Raw genomic sequence first — 26406 nt, forward strand, 5'->3', positions numbered from 1 at the left:
TGCCCCAGAAACATTATATCTGCCATTTATGTGACCTTTTGATTTATAATAAGCAGACGCTGAAATTCTAAAATTTCAAAATATTTTTAAAGAATTGCTTAAAGATTTATTTTTTTGAATTTAAAATGTTTATTTTTTAAGCTTTTCAAATACAAGAAGAATATAAAGAAAAAAATTACCCATAATCTCATGACATTGACAAAGATAGCCACTGTTATTGCCATTCTAATTTTATAGTTGAGAAAACGAAGGAGAGGAAGAAAGGAAAGAAAATGAGCTTTTAGGGTTTTTTTTCTCAACTTTAAGAAAAAACTCTTTAGAGGGATCCCCCAAAATTTTGTAAACAATTGACAGATATTCATATTCCTAATAACACATATTGCCAGGAGTACCATTGCTGTTTCTGAACACCATGATGTTTCTTCAGTAAGCTTTACAGAGCTCTCATTTCCATGTCACAGAGGAAAACTACTTAAAATAACATTTTATGAAAGTTACTATACTACATTACAAAAAATCTTGTAAAACAGAGAAAAGAAGGAAATTACATACAACCCCAACACTTTAACAAAATCTTATTCATATTTTAGCATACTTCCTTCTGTCCTTTTTTCCCATTCTAAATTTTTTTTTAACTTTTATTTGAAGTTCAGGGGTACATGTGCAGGATGTGCAGGTTTGTTACATAGGTAAACGTGTGCCATGGTGGTTTGCTGCACAGATCATCCCATTACCTAATGCCCAGCATCCATTAGCTATTTTTCCTGATGGTCTCCCTCCTCCTACCCCCGCTTCTGACAGGCCCCAGTGTATTTTGTTCCCCCCGCCATGTGCTCATGTGTTCCATCATTCGGTTCCCACTTGTAAGTGAGAACATGCAGTGTTTGGTTTTCTGTTCCTGTGTTAGTTTGCTGAGGAGAATGGCTTTCAACTCCATCCATGTCTCTGCAAAGGACATGATCTTGTTCCTTTTTATGGCTGCATAGTATTCCACAGTATATATACACTACATTTTCTTTATCCAGTCTATCATTGATGGGCATTTAGGTTGATTTTATGTCTTTACTATTGTGAATAGTACTGCAATGAACATACGTGTGCATGGACCTTTATAATAGAAGGATTTATATTCCTTTGGGTATATACCCAGTAATGGGGTTGCTGAGTCAAATGGTATTTCTGCTGGGTCAAATGGTGTTCTTGTTGACACCACCAGGTCTTATCTCAAAGGTCTAGAAAATTGATTCTGTGAGTAAACTCAGAATTAGACTAAAAAACTGGATCATACTAACCAAACTCCTAAGGGACTTTTCTATTATAAGAAATGCCATAGACATGCATATCAGAAGTTGCTTTAAAAAGTCTATTCCTATAGAAAACTCTATAAAAGAAGTCAAATTATACTCAGGTTTCTCAGTAAGCATAGACCATAGATGGGGTGAAGGATGGTGGTGGTGGCTAGAATGATTTTAATGACTAGTGTCAACAAGCTACATGACTGATGCATTCACATAGGAGGAATAGATCTGACAGGTGGTAGGAACATGTGGGCTGGATGGACAGAGACCCTTCTCCATTGGACATGCTGGAGATTCACTAAATATTTTTCCATATTGGCCTCTCTTGCCTCGACTCCATGCACACTGCTTTCAATTCAATTCCATGATAATTGTTAAGTATCTTCTATGTGCGAATCCTTGTACTGGGTTCTGGCACTATAAAAATGAATAAAATACCAGGTCCTGCTCCTAATACCTCAAAGGCTGTTGGAGAAAACTGAACACATATGTAATTATAAAATACTGTATAATGAAGGCTTGACTGGTACAGGTCTAGGATATTTGGCCTGATGTCATGTCTGGCTTGCAAAATCTTAAGATCTAGCTTTGTCACTTACTAGCTGTGTGATGTGAGCAATTTATCTAACTTCACTGGGCCTTAGTTTGCTTACATGTTGATATGGTTTGGATTTGTGTCCCCGCCCAAATCTCATGTCGAATTGTGATCCCCAGTGTTGGAGGAGGGGCCTGGTGGTAGGTGATTAGATCATGGGAGTGGAATTTCCCTTTTCTGTTCTCATGATAATGAGTGAGTTCTCATGAGATCTGGTTGTTTAAAAGTGTGTAGCACCTCCCCCTGCTCTCCCTCTTCCTTTCTCAGGCCATGTAAGACCTGCCTGCTTCTCCTGCACCTTCTGCCATGATTGTAAGTTTCCTGAGGCTTCCCCAGCCTTGCTTCCTGTATAGCCTGTGGAACTGTGAGTCAATAAAATCTCTTTTCCTTATAAATTACCCAGTCTTAGGTAGTTCTTTATAGCAATGCAAGAACGGACTAATACACGTGTAAAATAGACAAGACAATAAACTAAGTTATGAAGTTTGAATGAGATCATACATGTGAAGCTATTAGAGCAATGTCTGGTGCATGGTATGGAGATTAGCTATAATGGCAAACTTAATTAAACCTCATTTTGGATACCAGCAATGAGACATTGGCAATCTAATGTCTCAAACCCAGCACAAGGAGGAACATGTAGTCCAAACCCTGCCCAGCACTTTAACACAGACATATCCCATGACAGGCAGTAAATACATTATCAGGAAAGACAACACACTGAAAATATATTTTGTCTGAAATTTAGAAATATGTCCCCCAGGGGTGTTATATGATAGTGACATTTTTCTTATAATAGACACCTAACACCTTCTGCTATACATTCTAGAAGTCCACAGATGCATTTGGGCAATTGCAACATCTTAGCACAAAAGATGTCACTTTGATTCACTCTCCACTTTCAGTTCATGTGGTCTGGGTGGAGCTCCAGACCTAAGATATCACTTACATACTCTTTCTTTCAGTGACTGGTTCTGGAGAGGGCACAGCACATAAGTTTGCCAGTGTAAATCTCAGGATTTTGCTGAGAATGCTGAGAAAAATACTCTGGCTTTTTTTTCTTGTAAAATATTTGAATCTGAAAGGTTTAGTAATCATTGGCATCCATCTTGTAATTATGAGGAGATACCTTGTCTGAGAATGGCATCAACAAAAAGGAAACAGAGTGAAGAAATGATAAGAGACAATTTGAATCCTGAAGACATTTGTTAGACCCCCTATACCCAGTTGCACATTTGGCTGCTCAGTTACATAAGCCAACACATTATCTTTTAAAAATTTAAGCCAGTTTGCATCAGGTTTTCTCTCATTTGCAGCCAATGAATTTTGATACAACTTCTACAAAATGTACTTAAAGGCCGGGTGTGGTGGCTCACGCCTGTAATCCCAGCACTTTGGGAGGCTGAGGCGGGCAGATCACGAGGTCAGGAGATTGAGACCATCCTGGCTAACACGGTGAAACCCCGTCTCTACTAAAAATACAAAAAATTAGCCGGGCATGGCGGCACACACCTGTAGTCCTAGCTACTTGGGAGGCTGAGGCGGGAGAATGGCATGAACCTGGGAGGCGGAGCTAGCAGTGAGCCGAGATCTTGCCACTGCACTCCAGCCTGGGCGACAGAGCGAGACTCCGTCTCAAAAATAAATAAATAAATAAATAAATAAATAAATAAATAAATAAGTTTATTTTGTCCTATGCTCATGGTCAAAGCAGATGCCCAATTTTTATTTTTCTCATAAAACTAATCAACAAACATACATTGGGCCCTTGTTACAGGGTCAGATGCCACAGAGTTTAAGACAATTCCTTGTGCTACAATCTAATTGGAATTTATAGTCTCTTTATTTTTTATCTCTTAATGGATACGTCTCCACTTCATCCAGATAGATTTTGATTGAGGAGTGAGTTGGTTATTTACCTCCTGTTCTCAACTCTAAGTCCATCCTCCTCTCCTCTGCTCTGATGTGCCAGGGCTGGAATTTTGACAAACTTCATTTGCCAGCCTCCCTTGCCAACTAGCTTCCTGTTAAGTTCAGTAAATGGGAAGGCCTTGGGGACTGGAAGGTGGGAGGGGGAATTATTTCCTGTTTCTAGTTCCTGAATGTGTCATGCCTGTAGCAATAGGTAGCAGAAAGGTAGCTGCTGTCGGTAGTTCTAATATTTGGCATCCACTTTTTTGCTCTTTCAGTCTTCTTCTATCTTTATTACAAGTTCCTAATATTAAATACACTCTATTTTTATGACTGGACTCTGGCTGATACTAGTACTTGATACTAGGTGTGGTCCTAGGAAACAGATTCTCAAATTCTGACATTCTGGGATTGATTTGATTTGTTGTTGGTGTTGGATTGGTTTGAATTGAGAGCTGAACTCTTTGCCACTAGTAATCTATGGCATGCAATGACATCACGATTGATTAAATTATCATTTATTCTTGCTAGGGTTGAATACCAATGAAAGGCAAGTTTCTGGAGGCCAAGTAGCTGTTACATTTAACCATTATGGTAGTAAAGATGATTATAAGGAATGTAATGTGGGATGGCTGCTTCTGATTGCACCAGGGTGCTTACAGGAAGAAACGAACAAGTTTAGGGCATTCACCTCAAATCATATTCAGAGCACCAGAGGGCTTCTAAGACTGCCCTGAAAGTACCTCTTATTCCTTCTAATTACAGGAATCACTAGACATGAAAGACATGACTGAAAAATTCAACCCAAATCAATCATTCACAGACTGGCTAAGTCTCATATGTGAAAGTTTTCTCAGTAATTTGAAAGGAGTAGGACTCTGAGACTAGGAATGGGGACATTTTGGTGGATTTGGATGAAACTGAGAATGTTGAAACCCCCAAGCATCCCTGAGTTTCCCTTGATAGTGGAAGAAGCCTCTCATTTCTTGTCTGATGATATTAGCCTTTCCTTGTTTGAAAGCCTGTAATAAGCCCATATGAGGCACTTGCCTTGCAAGGGAGATCCCTATTCCTTCTCAGCCCCAGTGCTCCCAACTCTCATGGCCTTTATTTAGACTCAGTTCCCGGAATATACGGAGGTGCGAAGAGCACAGTCTAGCTCAGGAGGAAAAGTCTTATACTTCAAAAGAATCATAAGATTTTGTTCACTTAACATTAGAGGAAACCAGGCTAGTATGTATGGGGATGAATTCTAAAGGTATTAGACCCAGGAGCACAGAAGATAACATTGAACTGGGGCCAAATTAAGGTAGTCCTGATATACTACACTTTCCAGATACTTTTGGACTTAATGTTATAGATGATTACAGTAGTGGTATCACGCCTTCATGTAATTCCTTTATACATTGATTTTTGGCATGGTTATGTGCTTGCTTTGGATAATGGAACATTATTAGCAAATGTGATACAAACAGAGACTTGGAAAGCACTTGCACATTGGGGTTTTCTTTCTTTTTTGCTGTTTTTGGATTAGACTCTGTGTTGAAGATGCCTGGACTAACCTACTGAAGATACATGGTTTTACCAACAGCCAGCACCAATAGGAAGATAGGAATGAAGCCATCTGAGACCAGCCATCTGGCAGCCAAACTGCCAACTGACTGCAAATGCATGAATGATCCCACTGACACCACGTAGAGCACAAATGAGTTGCCTCCACTGAGCCCAGCCCAAATTGTTATCCTATAAAATCATAAAAACATAAACAGTTGTTTTAAGTCACTAAGTTTTGGATAGTTTGTTATACAACAATAGCTAGCTGAAACAAATGTATTAGCTAGAGCAGCTGTGAATGGCACTATTTGCTTAGCTGATTGGCTGAAATTTGGACTCACTGGTAGGTTACATTTAATAGTGTTGAGTTGCCAGAATTTCTCTGGAATAATGTATAGGAAGGATTCTAATGGCCTAAGCCATTAGAATCTCTAAGGAGATAGAAATAAAGGAGTAATTTATTATATGTAACTGCGCCTCTTCCCTCACCACACTTGGTCCTGAAAGAGCCTAAGGAATAGTTTCTTCTCTAAAGCATTGAAAAATGCTTTAATGGGAGAAGCCCCAGCACCCTTGAACATGTTCAGGCAGCTGCTTTCTATAGGCCAAGGATGAGGTGGGAAAAGCTGCCTGATCTCAATGTAGATGATGAGATCCCAGAGTAGCAATCAGCATTTTTTACTGGCAGGAATAATCTTTGGTGGTGGTTGGCTCTAAGAATTAAATAGATGTGGGCCGGGCGTGGTGGCTCATGCTTGAAATCCCAGCACTTTGGGAGGCTGAGGTGGGTGGATCACCCAAGGTTGGGAGTTCAAGACCAGCCTGACCAACATGGAGAAACCCTGCCTCTACTAAAAATACAAAATTATTTTTGTGTGGTGGCACATGCCTGTAATCCTAGCTACTCAGGAGGCTGAGGCAGGAGAATCGCTTGAACCCGGGAGGCGGAGGTTGCAGTGAGCTGAGATGGTGCCATTGCACTCCAGCCTGGGCAACAAGAGTGAAACTCCGTCCCCCCCAAAAAAAAAAAAAAAGAATTAAATAGATAATAGATGTGTAGCCTACCAAAGCATTACTTGATCTGTATAATAGAAACCAGCCCTGAGATAACACATGCATGGTGATATGTGCCTATAGTCCCAGCTACTCAGGAAGCTGAGGTGGGAGGATCACTTGAGCCTGGGAGGTCAAGGCTACAGTGAGCCATGATTGTACCACTGCACTCCAGCCTGGGAGACAGAGTGAGACCCTGTCTCAAAATAAAATAAAATAATAAAATAAAATAAAATAAAATAAATAGTTTTTAAAGATTTTGGCTTAAAAGGGTTACAAATTTTCTAAAGTCACATAATATATAAAAACAAATCTGGATAATACTGAATTGTTCTGCTCATCTATAATATTATTTTATGAAGTAAGTTTCAATGTAAACTTGAAAGAATACTGACATAATTTTTTAAATAAATAGACATAATTTGTTAATTAAACTCCATGCATAATTATTAAGGAGGAAAGCATTCATGTTTCTTGGATATTTCTTATATGCTACATGCTTATTTTCATTTAATTCTCACAATAATTCTGTGAGAGAGGTGTTATTGTTAGGATATCTGTAAATAGATGAAGACATTGAGGCTTTAAAAAGTTGATCTTTTAAAAAATTGAATTATTAAGGAAAGATTATACAACTAGAGAATGAGTGGGGAAGGGAGAAACATTTAAACAAACTCCAAAATAACAATGTGCACAGCAATAACCAGGTTTTATAAGCAAACTTGAGGGTAATCCAAGATATGAAAACTTAAATTACCATAAAGTACCATTTTTTAACCTACTGACTTAGCAAAATTATATTTAAAAATATCCAGTGCTGGGAGGATGAACTGGTACCAATGCCAACAGATCCTTTTCAAAAGTAAATTGACAGTATGACTCAAGAGCCTGAAGTGTTCACATTCTTTGACTCCATAATTCCCTTTTCAGGTATCCATCCTAATGAAATTAGATGTAAAAAGACATGCATTATCTGAAATAGCATGATATATCAGTTAGGACATTGAACTGTATAATTTGAGGACTAATTAAAGAGACTCTTTGTAGAGGTGTGGGCCAGGTGTAGGGAACTCTAAGGAATAGTGCAGTACCCAAAGGCTAGCAGGAACAGGTGTGTGTGTGTGTGTGTGTTTGCACATGTGTGTGTGTGTTGCAGGGGGTGAGGGGACACGTAGGCACCCAGACATGAAAAGGGGATTGGAGAGAGCAGTTACTGGAACCCACAGGCAGATGGAGCCATATGGAAAGGGTCAGTCAACAAGAGCTGTGACCTTTAGTTGAGAGAATTATCCAGCCAGCAGTGACCCTGGAGAGGGAGAGCCTGGGGAATAAATACCCCAGCATTACTCTTCTCCCATCCTCTGATCTCCTGCCAGGGTCCCCATTGGCTGAACCCAATCAAAAGCCAGAGAGCAATGGAGCCCATTGATACAGTCCATACAAGTCAGCTTCATAGGACCCAAAGCAGGGAGGACAAGGCTGGAGAGTGGATCTGGAGGGTCAAATGGAGGATATCCAGCACAAAAGCTTGTAACTAAAGTGGCAAAAAAAACAGAAACAACGGTAATCTTCCATTAATAGGGGAACAGTTAATTAAATTTTGTCACAGCCACTCAGTAGAATATTATGCAGCCATTAAAAGTGATAATTAGGAACACTTGTCAGCAACATAAGTGTGAGCTTATGGTAGATGACAATTTTTTTTTTTTGAGATGGAGTTTCGCTCTTGTCACCCAGGCTGGAGTGCAATGCTGCTGTCTCGGCTCACCGCAACCTCCGCCTCCTGGGTTCAAGCGATTATCCTGCTTCAGCCTCCCGAGTAGCTGGGATTATAGGCATGTGCCACCATGCCCAGCTAATTTTGTATTTTTAGTAGAGACGGGGTTTCTCCATGTTGGTCAAGCTGGTCTTGAACTCCCCACCTCAGGTGATCCGCCCGCCTCGGCCTCCCAAGGTGCTGGGATTACAGGCGTGAGCCACTGTGCCCAGCCCCAAATTTTTTAAAGTATAGAAAATTACATGTTGCAACCATAGCCGAACTTAAATATATAAATGGACAAAGAGCAGAAACAAACAGCAAACATGAAAGTGTTTGTGCTTGGATGATGAGATCATAGGTGATTTTTGTTTGTTTGGTCTTTCTCAATTCCTCAAACTCTCCTGAATGCTATTTTTGCTCCTTTTGTAAAAAGTACTTTTTTTTCCAGACTTAGAATTCATCTAAGTCTTTTAAGCATTGTCATTATATATGTTTTAGCCCATTATATCAAGGCCATAAAAAGTAAAGGTGTTGGCTGGGTGCGGTGGTTCACGCCTGTAATCCTAGCACTTTGGGAGGCTGAGGCGGGCGGATCACCTGAGGTCGGGAGTTTGAGACCACCCTGACCAACATGGAGAAACCCCACCTCTACTAAAAATACAAAATTAGCTGGGCGTGGTGGTGCATGCCTGTAATCCCAGCTACTCAGGAGTCTGAGGCAGGAGAATCACTTGAACCTGGTGGGGGGCGGAGGTTGCTGTGGGCCAAGATCGTGCCATTGCACTCCAGCCTGGGCAACAAGAGCAAAAGTCCATCTCAAAAAAAAAAAAAAAAAAGTAGAAGTGTTAATAGTAGCCATTCTCCCAATATATAATGAGTCTCAGAGGTGACCATGCATGAGGTACCTATCACATACCAGGTACATGGCAAAAATCTCACTCCTTCCCTGCTCTCTAGGAGTCTAAGGGGATGACAAAACCTGTGCTCAAAATCCTCATGATAAACTGAGAAAGATAACTGCTTTCTTTATCTTTTCTTTTCTTTTTTTTTTTTTTGAGACAGAGTCTTGCCCTGTTGCCCAGGCTAGAGTGCAGTAGCATGACCTCAGCTCACTGCAACTGCAACCTCTGCCTCCCGGGTCCACATGATTCTCCTGCCTCAGCCTCCTGAGTAGCTGGAATTACAGGCACCTGCCGCCACTCTTGGCTAATTTTTGTATTTTTAGTAGAGACAGGGTTTCACCGTCTTCTCCAGACTGGTCTTGAACTCCTGACCTCATGATCCACCTGCCTTGGCCTCCCAAAGTGTTGGGATTACAGGTGTGAGCCACTGCACCCGGCCCCTTTAAATTTTTTTAATTTTTATTTTTTAAATTTTTTGCAGAGATGGGGTATCACTATATCACTATATCTATTTATCTATATATATATGCATTTTTTGTTTTTGTTTTTGTTTTTTTTTGAGACAAAGTCTGGCTCTGTCGCCCAGGCTGGAGTGCAGTGGTGTGATCTCGGCTCACTGCAACCTCCACCTCCTAGATTCAAGCGATTCTCCTGCCTCAGTCTCCTGAGTAGCTGTGATTACAGGTGCGTGCCACCATCCCCAGCTAATTTTTGTATTTTTAGTAGAGATGGGATTTCACCATGTTGGCCAGGATGGTCTCGAACTTCTGGCTTTAAGTGATTCACCCACCTTGACCTCCCAAAGTTCTAGGATTACAGGCATGAGCCACCACGCCTGGCCCGGTCTCACTATATTGAAGTAAACTGATGCGTAGAGGTCAACCAATATATTCAGAGTTGTATAACTCATACCTAGTTGAGCTAGGGTTTGAATCTCTGATGCCAGAACCCACACACCACCTACACTCCTATAGCACTTCCCTGGAAAAGAGTGAAATTAATTATTATTATTAAATTCTGGGATACATGTGCTGAACCTGCAGGTTTGTTACATAGGTATACATGTGCCATGGTGGTTTGCTGAATCTGTCAACCTGTCATCTAGGTATTTGTCCTAATGCTCTTCTCCGCTTTCCCTCAACCCCCTCAACAGGCCCTGGTGGGTGATGTTCCCCTCCTTGTGTCCATGTGTTCTCATTGTTCAACTCCTGCTTATGAGTGAGAACATGTGGTGTTTGGTTTTCTGTTCTTGTGTTAGTTTGCTGAGGATTATGGTTTCCAGCTTCATTCATGTCCCTGCAAAGGACATGAACTCATTCTTTTTTAGGGCTGCATAGTATTCCATGCTATATATGTGCCACCTTGTCTTTATCCAGTCTATCATTGATGGGCATTTGGGTTGGTTCCAAGTTTTTGCTATTGTGAATAGTGCTGCAATAAACATACGTGTGCATGTGTCTTTATAGTAGAATGATTTATAATCCTTTGGGTATATACTCAGTAATGGGATTGCTGGGTCAAATGGTATTTCTGGTTCTAGACCCTTGAGAAATCACCACACTGTCTTCCACAAGGGTTGAACTAATTTACACTCCCACCAACAGTGTAAAAGTGTTCCTATTTCTCTGCACCCTCTCCAGCATCTGTTGTTTCTGAAATTAATTATTGACCAGCAAAGAGACCACACAGTATAAAAATACCACTTTAAACCCCATATGGTAGGAAATCAGGGCACATTACGGTGTGTAACAAAAAATACAGGTTTGTTGCTCTAATTCCATCCCTTTCAAACTGAACAAGCAGCCTTAACCAAATTACTTAACCTCTCTGTGCCTTTCCTTATCTGTAAAATGGAGTAATTAATAGTGTCTTTTTCAGAGAGTTTGGGGATGATTTGTTCCAATAGTATGTGTAAAATGCTTAACAATATTGGGCAATAGCAAGTACTTGATAAATGTTAGGTGTTAAGATAGCATGCTGTAGTATAGAAAATTTCTGAAGCTAAGACACAATGCCTTATGATTTTCTCCCCGGACAGAACCCAGATTTCAGGATACTGCAGCTAGATTGCTCTCTCCCTATTTGGTAATCTAAAAGATAGCCCCAGTCTAGGAACAAAGATGGGAATATTTTGACAGAAGCCATTATGCCACTGGGTTCCTAACAGAGTTAAACAAAACTCCCCAAGCATTCAGCATGCCAATCACATATCTGGGGCATGGGTGGGGGTAGGGGCAGCATAGGTGGGCTTCTTCCAGGGAAGAAGGCCTTGTCTCCTGTCCTGCTCTCTGTGGTGTTAGGAAGTGCTCCCCCTCCAGCAGGAGCCCCAGATCAAGCATCCCTAGGACCCAACCCTGCTGAAAAGTGCATCCAAGTTAGCCTCAAAGGCCTTCAAATCTTTGGGAGCCAAATGGCGTAATAGGATATTAAACTTACTGACTTGCAAGACCCTGAGCAAACCTCTTACCCAAAAGTAGAATATATAAAGAACGTTGAAGAATAACAATTGAGTTTTATTCTTTAAAGGCATTCTCTGATTTACATGAGAATTGAGAAACTGAGATGTATGATTTGTCTGTTAGTCAATTTCACACCCTTTCATTCTCATAAGCCCCAAATTTTGCTCAGTTAAGGAGCTTGCTTTAGGCCCACCTACGTAAGTCTGTTATACTAGCTAATGTGCCCATTTGAATAGTTCAAGGGTCAGCTAATGCTCTGAGCTTCATGGTTCCAGTATAAAGAACAAATTTAACAAAATTAAGCTGTTACTGTAGCCGAGTTACCCTTCTGCTCCACACATATGTAGTGGGATCTTGCAGGATTTCCATAGTGCCAATTATCAAAGGCCTTGACTACTTAGCATTGCTGTATCACAGATGTGCAAACTGAGGCACTGAAAAGTCAAGTTTAAAGTCATATTGAGGGCCAGAAAAGGAGCCTTAGTTTGGGACTTTGGTCATTTTAGCTACTTATCTGAAATTGCTGCAGATACAACGTATGAGCATATCAAATATTTTTGACTGTATATAATTGATTTCTAAGGTAAAAACAAATAAAAAGAAACCAATAATTTTTAAAGGAAAGATGTAGTTTAAAAAAAAAACCACCATTAAACATGGTGCCATTACAGGTTAAAACAAATACTTTGTGACTTAGACCTCAAAAACAGAGCTTGATGACTTTACTCCACAATTTGTGCACTTAGTGTATATTTAAATGCTCTCTATTAATTAGAACAACTTCATATGCTATCAAGATTCCAGTAATCCATAAAACATGTCAATTATGATTTGAGTTTGTGCGAAGCCCTGTCTGTGAGCTCATAGTCTCAATAGCCTCTTCTAGTACCCAGAGGAAGCTGTAGATAAAAAATAACTCTATTGGCAACCCATCTGTTTCTGTTACTGGAAATTTCCACACACCTCTGCTTTTGGAAATCACTTAGTAAACTTGAGGGGAAATAATTCCTTTTGCTTTCAGTCTGGCAGCAAGAAGGATCCTGAAGGAATTCTGTGGGTCCAGGATCCAGTGGGGGTAATTCTGTAAAGTGCAGTAGTGCTTGCTTAAAGCCATAGGCTCCAGAGGTGAGTCCAGATCAGTGAAGGGGCAAGTTTCATGGCCAGGTGTTGGCTAGTCTTGTTGCAGGTTTCCGATTAAAGTGCTGGGTCATCCAAAGGCATTTGAAAAGTGCAAATTGCAAGCTCTGCAGGCCACCGAATTCTTGTTCAGAGTCCAGAAGCTTCTTTAGATGTCATATCAGGTCACCCTGGCTCCCAAGACCACAGGTTCAGATCTGGGGAGAAAAGCCCACAAATAAGAAAAATCATTTTTTATGATTAGAAAATATATAACCTCCCCAAAATTTGAGTGAGGAACTAATTTTTTTTAAAAAGTTCATCTAGCTGGAAGCAGCATGGTTTAAAACTTTTCATTTAAAACTTCTTTCCACAGTTTTTACCATTGCCCTAGTCCAAGTCTTCAGCTTCTCTCCTCAGACCTATTGCGAGAGCTGTTCCTCTTCCATTCTGTGGGCCACACATAGCTCAGTAATATTGGAGCACATTTCAGGGGCCTCTCCTATTCAAAACCTCTTATAGTTCCCTATTGTGTCAGATATTTCTATTAATTCCTGCAGACTCATTATTCACCCTGCTGCGCTCTATTCATGCTCCAGGATGATGACATTGTAGACTGCATCACTGGACTCCTCCCTCTGTCTTTGACTGGGCTCAGTCTAGGGGAAAAAGAGTGTTGCAGTGGGTTGAGAGAGAGGTTGGGGTATCTATTCCTCAGCAACCTCCCAGACAAGTTGTGGGTTGACTTTGTCCCTCTGTTAAAGACCATAGGTCCTGCCAGATGGACCTTTCTCATTGCCATTTTTACTAGGGTTCTGGGAACTGCTCCCTCCCCTTTCTCCTTCAGACCTAGGAATAGTCACCTTCCCTGCCTGCTCTTGCATCCTGGCATGCTCAGTATCCCTTGCTGGTTTCCCTTAATGCTGCACACACCTTTGTAAATTAAACTTGCCTCAGTTACCTCTTCTAAGCATACCCTCCATTTCCTCCTAGGATCTAACTGAAGCACTCTTGCTTAGTAAGTAAAATCTAACTTTTGCCTGGAATTAGTGGTTTACAATACATGCCCTAACAGTCTTTCCCCCTTATCTCACACCTGGCTTTCTCTCTGAACGGGGTCACGTGCACTTTCCCACACCTTCCTGCCTCTCTGCCTTTCCTGTTAGTGTCTCCTCTATCTAGAAGAGTTTGCTGTTTCCATTTCTTCCTGATTCAAAAGTCACCTTCTCCGTGAAACCTTTCTTCTTCCCTGATTATCCCCAGCTTAAAGTGATATTTGTCCCCATCTCTGAACTTTCATATATTGTTTGTCCCTCTTCTATGAGCCATAGAGAACCATAAAAAATACACAGACTTTTCACACCATTAAAAATTCATGAGCACAGGTGAGTGAAGCTGTTAGTGACTCCTCTTGCTAATAGCACTCTCCTCCCTCCCTGAGACAACTGTGCTGCCTGAAGAAAGAAAGTGTGAAGTTGCCTGACATGGGTTGGGTATTTCTGAGGATTGATGGTAAGGTGGGCTTCAGGACATAGGGATAATTTGAGAGCTACATGATTTTCCAAATATGTTCCAAGAAGCACAAGGTATCTTAGAGCAGTGGTCCCCAACATTTTTGGCACCAGGGACTGGTTTCAGGGAAGACAATTTTTCCATGGATTGGGTGTGGGAGTGGGGGTAGGCTATAGTTTCGGGATGAACCTGTTCCACCTCAGATCATCAGACATTAGATTTTCATAAGGAGCACACAACCTAGATCCCTCATATGTGCAGTTCACAATAGGATTCACGCTTCTATGAGAATCTAATGCTGCTGCTGATCTCACAGGAGGTAGAGCTCAGGTAGTAGTGCCCGCGCGTCTGCCGCTCACCTCCTGCTGTGTGGCTCAGTTCCTAACAGGCCGCTGGTACCGATCTGCGGCCCGGAGGTTGGGGACCCCTGCCTTAGAGGCCTTTGTAGGGACAAATATGATATGGACAAATAGCCTATATGATAGGGTGATTATATCCTCCACTCTAATTTCACCACTATTTTAATTTGCTTGACATGTAGGAGTTCTGTCTAATATTTCCTTTGCAAAAGGTTTATAGTGGCAAAAGAAAAAGAAATTGGAAACCACTGAAATGGGAAAGGGGAAAGGAAACACACCCATGTGGAATGCTGATGCTGTGGTCAGTTCTCAGGTGGAAGTTCTTAGAAGGAAGTCAGGATACTCATGAAAACAAACAAAACAAAACAAAAAACATAAAGACTGGACCAAAAGTATATAGAAAGCTGGCTTCTTTTTGTTTTAACCCAAATTATGTGAATGAGAACTGTTTCTTGAGTACCTTATCTGTAATACTTAATTGTAAGAATCTTAGATGACTGATAAATTCATCCTTCTAGTTCCCACATGGCCTAACTGACAGGGTCTTGCAAATAACAGAAACTTAATACAGGTTTGTGAGTGGGTGAATGAATGAATAAATGAATGAGTAGCACTATGCTGGGAATCATGACTTCTTTTGGTCTGCTACTGTTTCACTTAAGGAAGTCACTTAATGTCTCTTAGCCCCCAATGTCATAATCTGTGAAATGAGGTAGCTAGGATACATGGTCTGTAAACTCTAACCAAGGCTTGATGACTGTAATAACTATTTTGTAAAGAATAGATGATATATATCTATGGTATCATAATCCACTCCTAAAGTTTTACTGTTTATCTGCTTGTCTGCATAAGAGGGAGAATGGCTAGGCCCAAATAGTAGCACAGGTAAAGTTAGATACAAGAACAACTTCCACAAATGGAAAGGGCAGTGTGTCACAGACAAGGACTCAGTGGGTATGAGTTCTAGCTCCATTTCTAACGGTAAGTTATGATATGACCTTATGCAAGTCACTTCAGCTCTTACATCCTTAGAGCGTATCCATCACATTTAGCTGTGCTAGGAGTCTTTGAAAGGCGACTAAGACATTGGTAGGTGTCCTTTAAAGAAGGTATAGCATTGCCCTTCCTAAACTTGATAAGGACTGATGAAGAGTCCTATATAATATATTTGACTACTGGGATCAAGAGAGGTGAGTGGGGATGGTTGAAATGGCTTCAGAAAGTATTCTTCTTCTTCTTAAAAGTAATACATCAGGGCACTCAAAAATGTAGTGAAGTACAACAAAAATTCAGAAAACATAAAAGGAAAAAGCAATACTTGATTCCATAATTCAAAAACATGATTACAGGCATTTTCATATTTTTACTTCTATTTTTCTGGAGGAAGGGAATATGGTGAGTCTATAAATAACATTTTTAATAGGACATGAATGATATATAAGTATATTTTTATTTTGCAATTTTTCTATTTTTTTATTATATAGAAAGTATTTCCCCACATTATTATTCCTCAGAAGTAGAAGTTTGAATGGCAATGTAGGGTCTATTTATTATAGGTTCCAGTTTTTTCCATGTTGTATTAGAGTAAACTAGGTAATTCTGTAGGAACAAACAACTCCAAAATCTCAATATAAAAAACAAAAGCTTATTTTTGTTCATGTTCCATGTACATTGAGGGTCAGCAGGGGACTCTGTCAATTTTAGTTACTCAGAGACTGAGACTGATGGAGCAATTACTACCTAGAATGTTACTGGTTACCATGCCAGATGGATAAAGAAAATATGGCAAAGCATATGCCAACTCTTACATCTTCTACCCAGAAATAACACGCATCACTTATGCTTACATTTAATTGACCAAAGTGAGTTACATGACCACACTTAACTACAAATTAATTACAGAGAAGTGCAATTCTATCATGTGCACAAAGGCAAGAGATCCAGGAAATGGTGAAGCAGCACTAATACTGAACTCTATTAGGCATTTTCACAAGTCAGGTCTTGCTTCAGTTGCTGGTTAGTGAAGCAAAACCCGCAAGCCCTGTGCTTCTTAAGTTGGAAGGGAAAATATTCATCTGAATAAAAGTCTTGTAAGAAGTACATGCAAGGGACATGTCCAGGCTAAGTCCCAAGACTCCATCTCCCAAGATGCCGAGTCACAATATGAGAGTGCGGGATGGCTCCTGGGCAGCCTAGAGCTGTACACTCTCCTCATAAATGGATGGTTTTGGGATGAGATAGAACTGGGATGGCAGAGAATGGGTGTGGGAATGTCAAAGCCCTGAGCTGCCTGGGCCTGAGCAATATTAAAATCTTAACCATGGCAATTTCTAGGCAATGGATTCTAAATTATTTTTGTTTTCTTTATACTTTTTTATTTTTTATTTTTATACTCATAAAAAAATCAGTAATTTAAAAAATGTTCTGAAACTTGTTATTGTTGTAGGTTATTCTTTTTTTGAGTTGATAGACTCAACTAAAATTAAACAAAATTTATTTTAATATTTTTTTTAGTATTGAGTCAAATTTGGTCAAAATCAGACACCTTTTAAATTTATTATATAATAAACTATAAGAAACATTGATAAATGGACAGAAAGACAAATATCAAATACCATATTGTTGCATTAACACTAATATCCCACTTTATTATATTGACCAAGTGGACCTAAAATATAGACACATAGAAGCAGCCAGAAAATAATGCTGTAATCATGTGCTTAAGAGTGATATAGATTGTGTGTATAATGCAGAGGAAAAATAAAAAGGTATGAGTGGGGGAGAGAGTCTTACAGATTAAGCAAGAGAGTATAGTGTATGTAGGCTGGGCACAGTGGCTTAGGCCTGGAATCCCAGCACTTTGGGAGGCCAAGGCAGGAGGATTGTTTGAGCCCTGGAGTTTGAGACCAACCTGGGCAACATAGTAAGACCCCAGTTCTAAAAATCCAGGTACGGTGGCATGCACCTGTAGTCCCAGCTACTCAGGAGGCTGAGGTGGGAAGATCGCTTGAGTCCAAAAGTTGAGGCTGCAGTGAGCCACGGTCATACCACTGCTCTCCAACCTGGGTGACAGAGCAAGACCCTGTCTCTAAAAAAAATTGAATTAAATTTTAAAAAAGCAGAGTGTAGTGTATGGGTGTGGATTCTGGACTTGGACACCTGGATTGCTGAATCAATTTATTGACCCTTATATTATTAGCCATATACCTTGGGCAAGTTAGTTAACCTCTTCATGTTTTTCTTCCTCACCTATAAAATGGGAAGCAGGGAGTAAGTACTTCAGAGGGCTACAGTGAGGATTAAATGAGCTAGTCTAAACACACTTCTAATGTCTTAGAACAGAAGCCTGGTGTTATAATAATAAAGTTAATCATTACTGTATCTTAAAGTAGACCATGCCAAAAGTTGGGATTTGGACAAGTAAGAAGGAATGGGGAGGACACTCCAAAAGAATAACCAACATGAGCAAAGGCACAGAAGTGGGAATGAGCTCATGGCAGTGGTGTTGGTGGAGCAGCTTGACTTGAGGAAAAGTTTTGTTGAGGAGTGGTAGATGAGTTGGCTTAGTGAAATGTGGCTAGTTGTCAAAAGGCCTGAAAAACTCTGGGAAGGATTTGATATGATCTATAGAGAAAAGAGATGACATGATGATGATGAAAACAGTGTTTGGGGGGATTAGATCTGGCAGTGGTATGCTGGTGCCTCTTTAAGGGACCTTTCCAAAGCTATCTAGAAATATTTAAATTCCTCATTAGGTATTGGCAAAGAAAATAAGATATTAGATAAGTCAAACCTACCTCAAGTAGTCTCTTCATTGTACCAAGGCATCATTTCCAAACTTTTGGTTTGATTTTGTTAAGTCATTTTGGCTACAGGGTGCCCCTGCTCCCCACCTAGATTTACTCAGATATTCATTGCTATTGCATCCAAATACTTAGAGTGGTAGATTCTGATATCACAGATGTCCTTTTGTTGCTGAAAGTTTGAGAGGCAGTGAGCTGAGAAAAAAATCCTGCTGAAATAAACAAAAACCCAAAACTGGTAGTCTGCATGCAATCTAGGTTGGCATGTTCATGCATGAGCAGGTATTAGACAGAACCCTGGCCTCTTGGACAACTCCAATGACCAGATAGTAGTTGGTTACTTACTTCTGTTTATAAAGGCTCATGCAGGAATGACAAATTGACTTACTTCAGCCAAATATATGGCCAAGACTGCCCCCCTCATCTCTTGGTGCCTGTGATGATTAATTTTATGTGTCATCTTGGCTATGGTGCTCAGTTGCTTAGTCAAATGCTAGTCTATATGATGCTGTGAAAGTATTTTGTAGATGTAATTATCATTTGCTATCAGTTAACTTGAAGTAAAGCTGATATCTCCCATGATGTAGGTTGGCTTCATTCAATCAGTTGAGGGCCTTAAGAGCAAAAAACTGAAGTTTCCCAGAAAGGACGGAATTCTGCCTCAAGACTGCAAGGTAGAAATCCTGCCTGGGTTTCCAGACTGCTGGCCTGCCCTACACATTTCAAACTTGCCAGCCCCCACAATCATGTGCTGCTTCCCCTGAGTCTAAGCTTTTCATCCAACCAGGCTTAATGATTTTAGCAACCCACTCCTTCTGACCTCTAGATCATATCCTTCCTCCGCCACAGATTCCAGCTCCAAACCTGTCAACCTCATGAAGAGACTTGTGTTTTTCCCATATTACTCTTGACTCAGAGCCCACAACAATGTACTTCTTAATCATTGTTTGTTGCAAAAACATCCATTGTCAATTGCATCGCAGTTGAATATCTTCTCTTTGCTGTTCGATTTTGACTCTGTTTCTAACTATGTGAGACCAGAGGTCCAGTGCAGTATCATCTAGGAGTGCTTAGGAATATAGACCGAGCAAAAGATGGCATGATTGTTCTGGGGCTAAGAACGAGGCTTCGCTGAAATGCTACCAAACAGGAAGATTCTATAAGCTGGAACTATTCAGTTGCCTTCCATGAATTAATAGAACAGTGGTTACTTTAAAATTCAAGCTGAGAGAGAAAAGAAAGTAAGAAAGAAAAGTAAAAATCATGCTTACTCACAGCACTGTTCACTTCCCTATTTGTTGTGGGGACAGGTCTTTTTGTTGTGTCTGAAAAAGAAAAATTCCAGAAATGGAATAAGATTAATGAGAAAACTGTTTGGCTTATAGATTAAAATATGGCAGGACAAAAAGTAAATCTAAATAAATCCACATAGCGAAGCCCAAATGTTCACTGTGGCCTGGGACTTCAGGATGGTAATGCATAAAGCAAAATCTGGCCCTTAGGCAAAGAGTGTGAACAAAGAAGTCTCACACTTTCCATTCCTCTGTCTACTCCTGGCCCTCAGGCACTTAAAGGCTGAGGGACTAATTTGGGTATTCAATCCAGGAAATGTGTAGCTGCAGAATTAGCTCTCCCTTTTCTGCTTTAGTCTTGACTGCCACTTCTGCCTGCCTTCCCTGGTCCAGGTCAGAAGATCTGATCAATTAATTTGCACTGAGGTATAAGTGACTGATACTGGCTCAAAGTAACTCAAGTTACTGGTTCAGAAGCACAAGTTCACATAATGGGATGCTGCTCACCAGTAAGTTTCCTTGGTTTCATATCTTTCTTTTAATTTTTTTTTATATCAATAGGTTTAGGGGTACAAGTGGTTTTTGGTTACATGGATGAATTGTATACTGGTGAAGTCTGAGATTGTAGTGCACCCATCACCCAAGTAGTGTACATTGAACTCAATATGCAGCTTTTTTATTCCTCACTGCCACTCCCTACTCTCTCCTTCTGAGTCTCCCATGCCCATTATACCACTCTGTATGCCTTTGCATATCCATAGCTTAGCTCCCACTTACAAGTGAGAATATATGGTATTTGGTTTTCCATTCCTGAGTTACTTCACTTGGAATAATGACCTCCAGTTCCATCCAAGTTGTTGCAAAACACATTATCTCATTCTTTTTCATGGCTGAGTAGTATTCCATGGTGTATATATACCACATTTTCTGTATCCACTTATTCGTCAGTGGGATCTTAGGTTGGTTGCATATCTTTGCAATTATGAATAGGTTTTCACTTTTTTCTTAACCTCTGATTTCACATATTCCCTCCCACTCTGATTCTCTTTTAGGATTTAATGCCCAACTCCTGCCATTGCCTGGGTTCCTGAAATCAGTCCATTCCTAATTCTGCTTTTGCCCTATATAGCAGGTTTTTAGTAACTCCCTCATGACTATCCTGAGCTTGGCCTGAAATTTGGAGGTCTCTATTCAGCACTGTAGTCTCTTTCATGAGGGTTTGCATTTGAAAGGAGCCCAATGGTTAACCCATAGGAATTGCTCTTGAATGTTGGCTTCAGTGGGTACCTCGTTAATGCGTGAGGTTAGTGCTGCCATTCTCTGTGGGCCACAGGTAACCACAAACCAGCATATTTGGTCTTTAAACCTCTGTAAAATTCTGGCTCAATCTTCTAGGGCTGTGCCACTCAGAGTCTGGTTCATGGGCTGGTGCTGGTAGATGAACTGTTACCAGCCTATGATGATAACTGTTCCTTCACAAGAGAGTTTAAGAAACACTGTTCTGAAGATCTGAAGACCTGTTCTAAAGATCTAGATTCTGTAGCTGGTGACTTCTGCTGGATTCTAACTTGACTTTGCCATTGGCTCAGCAAGTCAATGTATAAGTCACTCAATTATTTTGGATTGAAACTTACTTTCTCCTTCCATTGCTCAAAGATAATAATATTGACTGAACCAATTTGTATTAAGCACTTTTGCAACAAATGGGCCACAAGTTTTGGAGTCAAACAGACCTGTATTCAAATCCCAGCTCTATGACTTTGGGAAGTCATATAACTTTTCTGAGCCTCACTTTCTTAACTCCAGCATAAAGACACTTCTCCTTGCCACAAGCAATTTTTGTGAAATTAAGTGAGAAGTTTGTAAAGGGTCTAGCACAGTGGTTTTCAGTAGAACTTTCTGCAATGATGGAAATGTTGTATATCTGTACTGTCCAATACAGGAGCAATTATCTGTACATGGCTATTGAGCACTTACAGTGTGTGAATACTTAAGATGTGACTGATGAATTTTTATTTAACTTAAAAAGAGCCACAGATGGCTATTATATTGGACAGAGCAGATCTAGCACACTCACCTGCATATAGTAGGTTCAATGTTTAAAATTCCATTGAACATTTATTATATGCCAGGTAATTTTTTAGACACTGGGCATATATTGGTGAATCAGAGAAACACAGTTACTGTATTCTTGAAACATAAAGACAAGCAGATGAAGCAGAATTTAACATTATTTTGCAACAGAAGTTGCCAGCTTCTTCTCTAGAGCCCAGCAGGTCACCCTGGAGCCCCGAACTGTTGAACGGTTCCTCTTACGGGAAAATGGTAAGCAGGACTTTTTATGGACCAATAATGGCTGCCCTCCTACTACACTTTAGTACACAGAGCTAGTCACTGAGGTATAGGTGGGTAAATCTGTTCAGGAGCTAAGGAGCCATCTGGAAGGAAAGGGACCAAGACTGCTGCTGCTTTACTTAACTTTGCAATGGACTAAGAAATTCAGGATACCAATGGCCCTAAGAGGAACTGAAGAGAAGGAAGTTAGGACTGGTGTCCCAGGCTCAACATGAGGGCCTAGAAGGGAAGAGGCTGGCTGTGTGCAGCTATGGCTAAGGCAGGGACCTCCTCCTACCTCATCAACCCATAGGGGTCCTGCTTTGGGACCAATGACAGAGCATGTGTTGGGGAACCATAACAACTGTAATCTTGTAGCACTGTGGTCTGTGTGGGGATCGGAACCAGCAAGGTTACCTTTGCACAGTGGATGGAGACATCTGGAAGGACCAGAGATTCTGCATGGCAGGAGTAGACAGCAACTGCTCAAAACCAGGGCCCTCTGGAGGACTAACCTAGCTGCCTAGCACTGGCCCTGTGGGCTAAGTAAGCTTTCTGGCAGTTTGTGGGAGGTGGAGAAGTACATGCTATAAGAGGGAGACGCTGAACTTCTTGCTAAGATGGGCATGTGGGTACTTGAGGAATTAATTGGAAAATTAAAAGGGATGCAATTTAATTGGTAGCCCAAGCTATTAAAACAGATCCTAGACATGTGATTGTGTGCTGAGTATACTGAAAGAAGTAGGTGCTATGGAAACATATAATAAGGGGATTTAATGTAATGGGTGTGGTGCGTGGAGGTAGAATTAGGAAAGACTTGATGAAGTATAAGCTTAGCTGAGGTTTAAAAGATGACTCCAACTCAGGTGGACAACAAGAAAAAAATATTTTAAGAAGAGACAATATTGTATGAGAAAACTCGGAATTGAAAGACTGCCATGCCTCTGAGGACTAGAAAATCCTGTATGGTTAGAGCTTAGACAATGAAGGTGATGGTGATGCAGTTAAAGCTGGAGACATGAGTCAAACCATCCTGGGCTTGTTGGAACTTCATCCAGTGAGCAATAAGAAGCCATGGAGAAGGTCTGGACAGAGGACATATGGTAGATTTATGATTTTTAAAAGCCTATTATAGCAAAAAGTGAGAACAGACCAAGTTGGAGGTAGCAGGAGTGAATACAGGGAAACCAGTTAGGAAGATTTCTCTGTAGTCCAAGTTGAACCACACTAGCGGCAGTGAAGTTCGGCCAATAAGCTGTAAAATGTTCCTTCTCTTGCTGCTTCCCCTTTTACAGATAGAAAGACCATCTCAAAGAAGACAGGCAATTTATACAAGGTCAGAAAGCCAATAAATGGCAGCACCAGGTCCCAGCCTAGCCCTCTGACCCTGGTTTAAAGCTCTGTCTGCATCACCAGCAGTTCTCAACCCTTTTCCATGGCACACAAGTTTGTGTGCATGGCAGACACATGTAAGAAAGCAGATCTGAATGCAACTGAGTTGGAGACAAGGGTTATGTAGGCAACCATGATTTCTCTCTGGTTCATTAAAAATATAAAAGAAATTGTTTGCACATTTATTCACTTAATTCTTATTTGTAAGAAAGGTCTCCTAATCACAGTTAGAACTTGAGCTTTACCTCCCAGCTCGGAGCTACTGATATCCTCACTCACTCTTAAGACTGGGGTGAAGGATGAGGAGAGGATTTATTTCCACTCTATCTTTGAGTGTGACTCCATTCCATTCTCCCAAAGACAGCTGGAACACAACACTCAGCTGCTCATTTCTGAAGTTATTAAGGAGTCCTCAGGCCCCAGGCCTTGAACCCTAGTATAAGACTGTTTTCAAGAGGTATGGGTGTGGGAGGTAAAAGAAGAATGGCAGAAGATAAGACAACTGAGGTGCATCTGACACAACTCTCTGAAGTGGTTCTATTTAAAAGTCGAAGTTCTGTTGGACATACCTCCTCTTTACCATGAAGCTCCCTTCCCTCCCACATTTATTTTTCTTTCTATCTTTCTTCTTCTCCATCTCCTGTTTTCTCTTTCTCCCTCACTCCCCTGGCCATCTTCTTCCCTCCCTCTGTCTTTTTCTTTTGGCAACAATTCCTTGCATTCTACGGTTAGAAATATTGTGGTCAGCACCCAAGTGAATACATACACACATAGGGCAATGGACAAATAGAACATGACAATATTTTATGGCAGATGAAAATATAGAAGTTATGAGTATAAATGTAAGATAACAACCACTTAAAATTCCCCTAGTCCTCAGATAGTGCTGCTGCAAACTCCTACTGAATTATTTCCACATGTCATTTCTTTTTCTATAGATGAGGCCATGTATATAGATCTTTGGAGAAGTTCACTGAGTGCAGACAAGGGAGCCGTTTAGGAAAGCACCAGCTAGGCCTGCATATATTCTGGGGGTTTTGTGGGCAGGCTCCACCCAGGAAACCAAAGACAGACACATGAACAATGAAGCAATGAAATCAGGGCTCAAAGGCTTTATCATGCTGTGTCCCAGCTGGTACAACAGAACAGGAGTGTGTTGGTAAGAATACAACAGGCTAAGGAGAAACTCGAAGGGAGCTGCTGAAAGACGTTAATGCACCACCAACCAGCTGTTTCCTTATCCCCAAATGGCCTCACAAACCTTTCTCCTTTCCTTACCCAACCGTGGGGTTGAGATTCCTGGGAGAGGGGGTGGGTTTAACCCAGTCCATATCCAGACTGGGGAAAAGAGGGGTGAAAATGGAAGGAATCCTCAGAAAGGATCCTGGCAACCTCCCACCAGCAAAATCGGAGCACGTAGCTATCTGCATTGCCAAAATAACATCACTCTCATGAGGCTGATGAAAGCTCTTGGCTCAAAGAATAAGACAAACTCTTTCAGACATAAGAACAAAACATTCCCTTTAAAAAACTCATTGTAAGAAGTTCAGCTCACTGACGACGAGAGCCATTTTCTTCTGGGGAAAAATAATCATCAAGACAAGCTCAAAGTGGTTCGTAAGCTCTGAGTGGGTTTAGCATGAAACCAGGAAGCCATACGCCTGCAGTGCAAAGCAGTGGCTCATGCTGCAGACACCCAGTGCATTTGGTTACCATGAATAAAACTCACTTACCTTTTGAAGAATACAGCTTTTGACAGAGTTGTTTTCTTAGGGCTATCACTGTGGCTATGAAAATGAAAGCAATGATGCAGGAGGGGATGAAAATGTGAAGCAGCCAAGTTGGATGGGTCCTGTGTTCCATCTGACCTGGGCAAAGGAAAAGCACCAGAATCCTGTTACATGGCAACTAAGAGGTAGACCAACAGGCTGGCCACATGAGTGGGTGACAGCCAACATGGCTAGCTCTGTGGAGCATTTACTCCATGCCAGGCCCTATTCTAAGTGCTCTGCACCTATCAGCTCATCCACTCCTCACAACCACTCTGTGAAGTTGGCTCTGCTATGATCCCCATTTCACTGGTGAAGAAAGTGAGGCACAGAGAGACTAGGAAGCTTTCCCTAAGTTACATAGTAAGTGACCCAGCTAAGATACAGTCTGGTTCCAGATTCTGTGCTTTTTACCACTCTCTCATGTTATTTTTTTCCATCCATCCATCAATCCATCCATCTATCATCTAATCATCTTTCTTTCTTTTTTCTCTTTTTCCTCCCTATCCCCCTTCTCCTCCTCATCCTCTCTCTCTTCCCAGTGGCAAAGTCTCTCAGCCCAAAAATGTCTTTCCCCCGCTGACAAGTACTCACAGTGCTTAGAATCTATACCATTAGTTGTTAAATTTCAAGGATTAACAGGATCCTTTTGGAAGAAATAGAATATCCTAGGTAGTGTTAATATACTAAATCTAGTCACTCATGCCTTAGTGTGAATTATTACAATTGGCCCTTTGCCTTGTTTCAGTTTTTCAACATCCTGGCACTGAGGAAAGGGTGAGTTTAGTAGAGGGGTGGATCAGAAGAATAATTCTGGAGGCTGGGGAAAGCCTTGTAAAGTCCTCTGGTGTGTACAGATTAGAACAAGGGCTCCAGACTGACAAAAGGCAGGGCTGGAGGAGTGTTCACCTACAGGGAAATGAAAGGGTACCCAAGTTAATTTGTGCCCTATTCGAAAGCTTGAATTTTGCCTCTGGAGTCGTTCACATGGAATAAACGTGACAGGCTGGTACAGGAAAAACTGGACGAAACTGCTCAGGGGGAAGGGCTCAGTCCTCCCAACTTCCCAGCCCTCAAACCCCACTACCTCCAGCACAGTGCTATCTGAGAACCACGGATTGTTTTACTGGAGAAGAGATTAGACATTATTTAGTCTGAGCCCCTCATTTTAGAGTTGAGGAAGTAGTCTCAGAGTTGCTAAATAATCTATCTGAGGTCATCACTGCTAAGTAAAAGTCAATGCCAGGATTGCAAACCCAGATCTATCTGACCCAAAGCTCAGCCCCCACAGATATTTG

At 40.9% G+C, this 26406-nt stretch overlaps 2 protein-coding genes across 5 annotated transcripts in view; one reads left to right on the forward strand and one right to left on the reverse strand.

Moving 5' to 3' along the window:
* PLGRKT (plasminogen receptor with a C-terminal lysine) overlaps positions 1-26406 on the forward strand; it is a 270391-nt gene that overhangs the window by 47489 nt on the left and 196496 nt on the right. The gene's annotated exons all lie outside the window — the stretch shown is intronic.
* Positions 11565-26406, reverse strand: part of PDCD1LG2 (programmed cell death 1 ligand 2) — a 61818-nt gene continuing 46976 nt past the window's right edge. The window contains exons 5-7 of one of the 2 annotated variants that reach the window (XM_019033592.4): positions 25073-25207; positions 19597-19646; positions 11565-12865 (exon numbers count right to left, since the gene is read on the reverse strand). In XM_019033592.4, the coding sequence (XP_018889137.3) occupies positions 12860-12865; positions 19597-19646; positions 25073-25207 (191 nt within the window). In that variant the 3' untranslated portion in view covers positions 11565-12859. Of the gene's footprint in view, positions 12866-19592; positions 19647-25072; positions 25208-26406 lie in introns of both variants that reach the window. The other variant, XM_019033590.4, reaches the window with a different exon arrangement.

Source organism: Gorilla gorilla, chromosome 13, assembly GCF_029281585.2.
Source record: "Gorilla gorilla gorilla isolate KB3781 chromosome 13, NHGRI_mGorGor1-v2.1_pri, whole genome shotgun sequence".
In the NCBI taxonomy this organism is placed as follows: domain Eukaryota; kingdom Metazoa; phylum Chordata; class Mammalia; order Primates; family Hominidae; genus Gorilla; species Gorilla gorilla.